The sequence below is a fragment of the Pterocles gutturalis genome, unplaced genomic scaffold (assembly GCF_000699245.1).
Source record: "Pterocles gutturalis isolate BGI_N339 unplaced genomic scaffold, ASM69924v1 scaffold18195, whole genome shotgun sequence".
Taxonomy (NCBI): domain Eukaryota; kingdom Metazoa; phylum Chordata; class Aves; order Pterocliformes; family Pteroclidae; genus Pterocles; species Pterocles gutturalis.
Window position 1 is genome coordinate 8244 of NW_010141279.1, and position 9444 is coordinate 17687.

At 38.6% G+C, this 9444-nt stretch overlaps 1 protein-coding gene across 1 annotated transcript in view; it reads right to left on the reverse strand.

Moving 5' to 3' along the window:
- RBM39 (RNA binding motif protein 39) overlaps window positions 1–9444 on the reverse strand; it is a gene marked incomplete at its 5' end in the record, with an annotated part of 18119 nt that overhangs the window by 4731 nt on the left and 3944 nt on the right. Inside the window, 4 exons of the mRNA XM_010083978.1 lie at window positions 515–547; window positions 6552–6629; window positions 6835–7039; window positions 7949–8014. Of these exons, the coding sequence (XP_010082280.1) occupies window positions 515–547; window positions 6552–6629; window positions 6835–7039; window positions 7949–8014 (382 nt within the window). The remainder of the gene's footprint in view (window positions 1–514; window positions 548–6551; window positions 6630–6834; window positions 7040–7948; window positions 8015–9444) is intronic.

Genomic DNA, 9444 nt, shown 5'->3' on the forward strand with positions numbered 1-9444 from the left:
TATGAAACTATTACTTGTCATTTATTGTTGCTTGTCATCACAGTACATCTTATCAAAGATAAGCACCATCCTATAACTCTGCCCCTTCCAAAGGCTGTAAGCTTCTGTTAATTTAGCTGAAATAACAGCCAACTTCTCTCTACATATGCAGACATTAAGGGTTGCTCAGTCAGAGTAAAATGATGGCTAATCCAGAGACAGTAATCCCAAACTCCTGACTCTCAAATGACCCCTCCAGTCCCTACCTCTAAGGCAGGAAAAAACCACACCTAAACCTACAAATGAAAACACAAACCCACACATTTTCCAAGACTATTATACAGCTGGGGAATGTTACCAACACCAAGTGTTTCACATACATTGTTACTTTCAGTCAATAACCATAGACCGTATGATTCCTACAGACACCAACACAATACGATTTCTGAGGCTGTTGGCAAACTCCAGAAACTTTTCACTTACAGACACTGCAACAAAATCTAGTGGTGACAAGTTATATCAAATGCTGGTTTACCTTCATTCTGCTGAGACAGTCTCGTTTGCAAATCTAAAGAAAAACAATACAGAAGTTAATTGGTATGCTTGCTAACATTACCGCATCGTTACCTGCCAACCAGGCTGTTTAGCTTGTATTTTTGTGGTTAAAAGCTTGTTCAAGTATCTCAACCCACTCTCACTGTTCCTCTCTAGTTGTGAGTAGTTTCACCAATTTCAGCTTCCCATCTGGAATATTCTGTACTTGACAGAGATTCTGTGACCACAATAGTGAGCATATTTTAAAGAGAAACCATACCTTAAAAGGAAAGACATGACCATGTCCTTTAACTCAGTGTATCGTTTCCACCTGGCCTTTGTTGTGCTTGAACTCTTTGTAAGACATATTTTGCTCCATGAGAAAATAAATTACAGCAATTTTTACAGCCATTACAAGTTTGGCATCTTTATCACCAGAAAGCATTTAAGCACACAGTTATCCAAATGTAACATTCTCAACGCAGTTATCAAATGAAATTTCAAGTAGAATAAGGTGATATTTCACCTGTTTTTTTCATATATAAATGCCAAAATGACTCAAGTTACTTTGGTATTTTTCAAATGTAAAAGCTTTTTCAAGTGTTCAGAACATTTAATTTGTCAAGAAAACATTAATTACCTGTTTAATAACATATAGCTGTCCCAGTTTGAAGTAATAGGAACATACAAATGCAGACTTTCTAACCACGCTCAACATCTTTAAACCAACAGAAAACCTCAGAATGCAAGAAATGTAAGCATAAGCCTCTTCAATTTACATCCCAATTTAATTCACACAAACACAAGGAGTTAGAAGATTATAAATTAACTATTATCTTAATTCATTTGTTCAGAAAGCAGTGAAGTGATGGACCCCAAGTAAGCTTTCAAGCCTACTTGGAAATACTTGAAGGTATCAGGTATCAACATAGTTGTCCCCGTTCTAATAAACCATCCTCCACAACAGTGGGTGAGTGAGAGCCCTGAAGACAAGTTTTCCTCACGCGCCACCCCAGGTGACTTCCAGAGAAGAACACACACTGGGAACCATCTTGAAAACTAAGAGATGGAAGCAGGAAGCTCTGAAGGCTGAGCTGCAAGAACTGGCTAGGTTTGGCTTGTTTTCCATCTGGACCTGAACACAAAGAAATCCCCAACTCCATAGAGTGAGAAATACCATAACAGCGAAGACTGTCTTACCCTGTATTCTCTGCAGAAACTGCATGGACTTGCCCAAATCTATAACTAATTACCTATTTAATTACTACCTAAACTTTTTTTAAACAAATGAGTTTAAAAAAAATAAACCCCAAAATGTACTAAATCACTCTAGTTGAATTAGGACAGAGCCATCTCCCTCTGCAATTCCGACACAGTTGCACATATGCATCATGTACAGCTGAACCCACCAAACCTCAGTCAGCCTGCTGCTCTACAGCTGAATGCTCCAGGCCACCTGCACCAAATGCAGCACATCTACACAGATCACCAGTTCAAATTCTGTCTAGGGCCAAGAGTCAAATCTGTTCTAAACATACGAAGATGAGCTAGCTATCTTGTGGCAACAAGTTTCATAGGTTATCTACCACCTCTGAAACGTAACCCCCGTCAAATCTTTCTAACTAACTGTATTTTCTTGTTGCTCATGACTGAAGAGTGAGTCCCTCCTCTCACTTGTAAATTCACTCAGAATTTAGGAATTAATTGTCACTCCTCACTGTTAACTCTTGTTCTTCCCTCCATGTGGTTTCAAACAGTATGTGGAAACAAAAATGATTACATCTGTCAAGATCAAAGTAACTTTTTCAGTATTTATAACCAAGAAGTACATGTTCAGTCCAGAGGAAGCAGAAATACATAAATATGTCAAACCATTTTTTGTCTTAAAAAAATATGAAGTTGTACATTTATTTTGAAACACAGCTAGCTTTAAATAAACAAAAGCCTACCAAGTATTCTCCAGTTTTCTAAGTGATTACTTACAACACAACAGCAAATCAAACAGAGGTCCTGGATGGTAACACCCATTTGTCCCTCTACTGCAGCAGACTATCTCAATCTTTTTCATAAAGAGATAGTTCCTTCCCCAAAGGAAGGAATGTTTTGTCCCACAAAAGATTAGAAGAATGTTCTATAGCCTCATGGTTATTTTAGTTTCAGATTTCCAGACAGAATTTTCTACAGAACAGAAAGTACAAAAGTAAAACTGTTTAGCTTCAGTTCTTTTTCTTGCTGGAATTTTCTCCATGGAAATAACATCCAAGTTCTCAGTCTCCCATAAAACTAACTCTTTAGTGTCCCTGTTTGATTCAGCCCATCTCAAACATGGGTGACCACAACTGTTCATGAATGTGTAAGCAGCATCTCAGATGCTCAAGTATGCTACCTCAAGGAACACAGCTGCCCTTTCAAAAATGCATCGCGCCAAGAGTTCATATCATTCACCAATAAACTCAAGTATTAAGTTATTTTTTCTCCTCCTTGGCCACCTTTCACTGCCAAGCTCCCAGGCTATACAATTAGGATTTGTTTCAATCCTGAACAGGTGGACAATGTACAAAACCAAAAGAATCCCTTATTGACAGCAACTCTGTATTTACTCACCTCACTCCTACTCTTGTTGACCATTGTTATTCATCTAAGTACTAAACAACATCAGCCCAACACTTGAATTTTGGCTTCAACAACAGCCTCCAACCCTCCAAGCTTTCATCTGAAAAAAAATCGCTGTTTCTTTGAGCCAGCTTCTTTACACGTCTTGTACTTCCTGTACTACCCACTTCCCTAATTTAGTAACTTCCAAAAGTTTTTTTTTTTTAGCACAAATCCAAAATACAGTCTCTTACTAGGTATTATGAAGAAAGTTAACTGTCTCAGCTGAACCCAGGACATGACACAAGTCAAAAGTTCAGAGAGCAGAGTTCTACTACTGCTCCTCTGTCTAGGAAAGTCAGTTTTATCAAAGATTGCTAGTCTTTAAATGCAGCTTCTCTGAAAGTATGCTATACTCCAGCAATATTTTCCAGTTTATCTATCTAGAGTCTGACGTTTGAAGAAGTGTAGTCAGAGTAACACATTTGGAAACCAGCCAGATCATGTTCTTCTTCCTTCCTTCCAGTGTAGGTAATTTAGAATTAGATGTTCCAGCTACACATTGTATGACAGACTTAAAGTATTTATTGACAATACCAGATATCAGACCTTGTATTTAATGGACCTATTCCCTCACTAATTTGATGGGAGTTTTCTTGCTACTCTGAACTGAGTACATTCAGCTCTTACTTATAGCTTTGCTTCTACCAGTACGTGAAGGGAGCCTATAACAGGAGGGGGAGAGACTGTTTACAGGGACTGATAGTGACAGGACGAGGGCGAATGGCTTTAAACTAAGAGAGGGGAGATTTAGGTTAGACATCAGGTAGAAACTTTTCATGCAGAAGGTGGTGAGGCAGTGGCCCAGGCTGCCCAGAGAAGCTGTGGATGCCCCATCCCTGGAGGGGTTCAAGGCCAGGCTGGATGAGGCTTTGAGCAACCTGGGCTAGTGGGAGGTGTCCCTGCCCATGGCAGGGGGGGCTGAAACCAGATGATCTTTAAGGTCCTTTTCAACCCAGGCCATTCTATGATTCTATATGATACCTTGTGCATAGTTTCCTTTTTTTAATCCATATTCCTACCTTACCTTCCTCAAATTACAAACTTTATGACCAGTGTCCACACTAGAAACCAAGGCAATGAGATTCTTTTGAAACATCTTGTGAGTATTTTTGCATTCAACCTCGGCCCCACTTCCTTTTTGTTCTCTTCAAGAGTCGACAAAACTTCATTTATGCTTTCATGTCTTTTACAAGGTGTAACTCAATCTGACTATTGGCAGGTAATTCTCATTTTATCTATCTCCCAAACTAAAAATACTGTTTTATTATCAGTCCTTTTTCCTGTTCTTCATAGGCTCTGTGCTTAGTCCTTATTCTTTATTTCTTTGGAGGTAATCACCCAGTTTAGTGTGGAACCCATTTCTAACAGGACTGTTTCTTCTTTCTGTGGAATACAGATCCAATATAGCCATTAGCAATTTGGAACTGAAGAACCTTCTTACATCCTGCTTGTTCAAACACCCAAGTTGCTTAAACCAGATAATTATCTCCTTGCTTCTTCAACCACTGCTTTTGAAATTAGAAGCCTTAGTTACAGACCAGTTTTGTTTATCCTTCCATTTAAACTTGAGAAACTTATGAGCCCTGAAGTCAACGGTCATTTCTATTCTCATCCGTAACATCTTCATTACTTACCAAAATGAGTTTAAAATAGCATCCCCTCTTCATGAGTCAGTGAGTGTTTGATGAAGAAATTTGTCGGATATCACATCCAGGAATATCTGGGCCCCACCATTATTACTAGCAATTCTTCTCCAATCTGTATCAGGGAAGTTAAAGTCTCCCATAATGACATAATTCCTGGTAGTAATTTTCTCTAACAAAGAGTAAAGAGATCTTTAATCCACAACCAAATCTTACTTTGGGGATAGCTCATGACTCTATGGTAGTAAAAAGCTTTGTCTTTTTCCAAAGTTACTTAAGTTGCACCTGTCTGTATTATTCCTTTTATACAAGCAGAACAAACTCCTACCACTTTTATTTCTACAGCTACTAAACATGTACATTCTTCAAAAATGTGTAGTCAGCCTTATCACTTATTCCTCCACAGCCATATTGTCTCATAGTGATTCCACACTATCCTAACAGATCAGCTCTGTCAAGACATTTTTGGCCACGTTCTTGATTTGGGGAGTTTGGATTTCTTCGGCTTGTTTCACTTACAGGGGCGGAGAAAGGACTGGTGTTTTTAAAAAAAAATATTTCTCTCATTTCTCATTGACTACACCTGTTTCCAAGAAAGACCAACACACCACTTTATCACCTATATTAAAGGTGATCTAATTTTAGTTTTGTTTACCTTTCCTTCTCTTTCTGGACTACATATACTTTTTTCTTGCCACTGTGTCTTTTTCATCCTCTCAGACAGAAAAAACAAACATTTTCTTCAACCCACTTTTTTTTTTTTACACAAGCCCGTTCCTTTTTCTTCTGACAGTGTATCTATAGAAAGACTCTATTATATTCCTTTAGCAAATGTCTACAGTTTCATGTGTATGCTCTTCTTAGAACTGCACCTGAACTTCATTAACGTGATTCAGGTGTATCTTACATCCGAATCACTTCTGTCATAAACTCTGCTGGAAGACAAACAAAACAATGCCACCTATTCTTTCTTCATTTCCTGACACTTCTCACGCACTCCAGCATCTAGTTATTTGTGACATTCAAGTATTTTCTACCACTATGACAGTTTCACAGCCTTTGTTCTCGTATTAATGAAAAAATATAACAAGAAGAAGAAATTCCACTCCGTAAATTCCTAACCTCCTGTGGGAGGTTACTTATTGCTCTAGATCTGAAGCCCTCTTGAACAGTTTGTTGTTTAGACCAGCTATGAACTAGCAGCAGCAATCATATCCTCAGCCTCATTCCCTCTCACAACAAAATGAAGTCTCAGTAACACTTCCAACACACCCACTTGCAAAACACACAAACCAATTCCAAGCAGCACACAAACTCCCTAACACAGTAAAAACCTGACACTTCCGTACTCTCAGTTGCTGTGTCCCCCATAGAATCCTAACAACCTTCTGGCCCCTGGTACAGCTCTGTTTTTTCCAGAAGGGTCAATCCCCTTCCAACTACAGCAACAGAACATAAAAGTCCCCATCAGTACAGGGAATAGTAAAGACAAAGAGATGAAGGCTTGGGATGAATTAAGTGAACTACAACAGATTTGCCAAAAATAAAGTGAATCACACTCATGAAAGCTGTCATATACCGTCACTGCTTATTTGCTCATGGATTTGCAAAGTTTTGCAGTTTGTAAAACGTATTGTAATACCTATGTTCTCATTTTAAAATATCACCAAATGTAGTTAAGTACCTCTTGTCTCAAAATTATAAAGTATTTTTAAAAATAAATAAGTCATAATTTCTTACCTGCCACAGCTCCAAATGCCAAAGATCCACTCATCTGCAGAGCCTGCTGTGCAGCCGGGGGAATCTGCAAACCAGTACCTAGAACAGAATATGAACATATCCTGTATCAAGCACTTTTCACTCAGTTAGGGATGCAGGAAGAGAAGTACCATAAATCTTACTGTTGTCAAAAGCATAAAGATACTATTCCATGCACTTAGTATAATATTCTGTGGGGTGTATTAATTCAGATTCTGAGAACTTCTGTATTTTCACTCATTTCTTATTAATCATCACACACTACCTTCTGCAAGTCTTGCCATCAACTGAAGGCGACCAGTTGTTCCCAAGTCGATTCCAGTCCGTTCCAACTCATCACTGTCCAAAAACGAACTAGCACTGGAAGCGTCAGTGCGCTCAGTTACATGTCCAACTTTCATTGGCCTACCGGCCAGCTCAAAGCCATTGAGTTGTTCCAAGGCCTTCTTGGCACACTCAGAGTCTGAGAACTGCACATTGGAAAAATGTGAATTCAGTAATACTGCCTACAGGATTCAGCAACACTTCTGTTTTATGTAATATCCACAGTTACACAAACATGAGAAACACTAAATTTAAGATAATAGCTACAAGGTAACTTAAACGTACTCCGTATTTTCCATTTAAACGGAACATACACATTTGGATATTTATGATCCCATATTTAGGTAAGAATATATTCAAAAATCTATTATTGTTGAAGCTAGAGCATCTGCATATTGTGATCAACTGAAGTCATAGCTGTGGTTCCCTTTCAACACTTTCCAAGAATAACAGTCACTTCCTTTGCAACCTTCTGACTGCCATGCATTTACTGGCTACTCCTAGCAGATGTTTTGCTTTACGCTCTGTAACATCACATTAAATATATCAATGTTTTGCCAGTGTCAAAACCATCAGCTATTAGCTATATAGTTAGTTTGGTTTCATTTGTCTCCAAGTGCCAGATGTCCCAGCTGACTCTTTTTTCCATGACAAACTGCCAGGTCAGTCAAGAGACCCATGTTCACAAAATTATGTATCTGAAGGTAAAGAAGAAAGATGTTTTCAACTGAAAACTTTAGCCTCTAAAATTTTATTTCCCCTAAAAAGCTTCAATCCAATACTTTTCACAGCAGAAAATGACAGTTTTTACTACTAACTTTGCCTGCAGAAGCCAGCATTGCTTTACCAGGCACTGACCACGAAGTTTACTATTCCTACTGTTCTGTTCTAAACATGTGCATTGTCCAACCACAGTACCCACAGAGGCCAGTGCTGCATATCCTGCAACATGACATTTCTCAGATGAGACTTAACAGAGATTGCCGAGTGAGCTATACTATTACACGGAAAGGTTACACTCAGAAATTGTCTAAGTCTGGCAATTTCAGTCATACCGTAATAAATCCATATCCTTTTGAGCGTCCAGTTTCACTATCCATCATCAGCTGAATGCTTTCAATCTAAAAATAAGAAAAAACTATTTATTATCAGACGTTTTGGAACAAACCACAAGATATCAAAATAAAACCTGAATATAGCCCTACCAAACATAAATATATTAATGTGAAACCATTTTTTTTTTATCAGTTCCTCATTCCTTCCTCAAGTCAAAATTTGTGTACAGGCAGCTAGATATGTACTTTGATACTAAAACAGAAGCAAGTAAATATAAGGGTGATGTACAATTCATGCTTTGAGTCCAGCTACAGGCAGAGGTCCTGATGCAACGTTCTAGCAGACAATGAACGTGCAGACAACACCAAATCCTAACTGAAACGTTACAGTCATGGCATTTCATACGCTGAGAAACTCCATTTTACAAGCTAAGAAAATCAGTTTGCATGACTGACCAGGGGCTTTAAGAAAAAGGTGCATATTTTAAATCACTATTGGCATATGGGAACTGCTTACAGTTTATATGAACTCAGTTTACAGTTACTGAATTTAAAACGTTAGTACGTCATCCATGAGCCCATGTTGGGAAGAGACAGCAACACAGAAGGTAAGAGGAAGAACTGAGTTTAAGACTGGAATATACAGAATCAGGAGAAGGAAAAACCTTCACAGGCCTACACGTAAGTCCCCTAAACTACGTTAATCTAACTACCAGACCTCCAGAGAAAATGAAACAAGAACTGCCACGTGGACTAAAATTTAATAAATTGCTGCAATTTTCCAGGCTTTTGCATAACAGAATTAAAGGGATACACACACTGAATCCGAATAGCACACCTAAAAAGCACAGTTACAGTATATACGAGGCAGGGATAATATCCAAAGGTAGCATGAAAAAGTATCAATGGACTTAGTAATTTTTTTTTTCCATTAAGCAATATATTAAGTGTATTACTTTTTCCCTATCTAAGAATGATGTACTCATGACACATTACTTAGCACAGGAGGGCTAACATTTACTGTGACTCCACTGGGAACTCAGATATGATCAGCTCACTTCCGTAACTCTCTCTACAAAAACATTACCATGCTGCAAACTGGGGCCTAACGATCAGGAGTGGAAAGTGGCCTGCCTCAGAGCTGTATGGGACACAGTGCTAATTCACGGTCATAATATGAGCTAAAACTTAAGTAAAAATCCTCAAACAGATTATACTACTACATTCACAGTGAACAGAACTCAGACCTGATCTCTGCTTTGTGCTTTAACCTGTGAAATGGAGCCCTGATTCACAATCATGTTGGGGGTGACAATATCTACAAGCTGCAGAAGCAGGATATAATGTAGGAGTTTTTTGTTTGTTTTGTAATCATAGAATCATAGAATGACCTGGGTTGGAAGGGACCTCAAGGATCATGTAGTTCCAACCCCCCTGCCTGGCAGGGCCACCAAACATACACATTTACTAGATCAGGTTGCCCAGGGCCCCGTCCA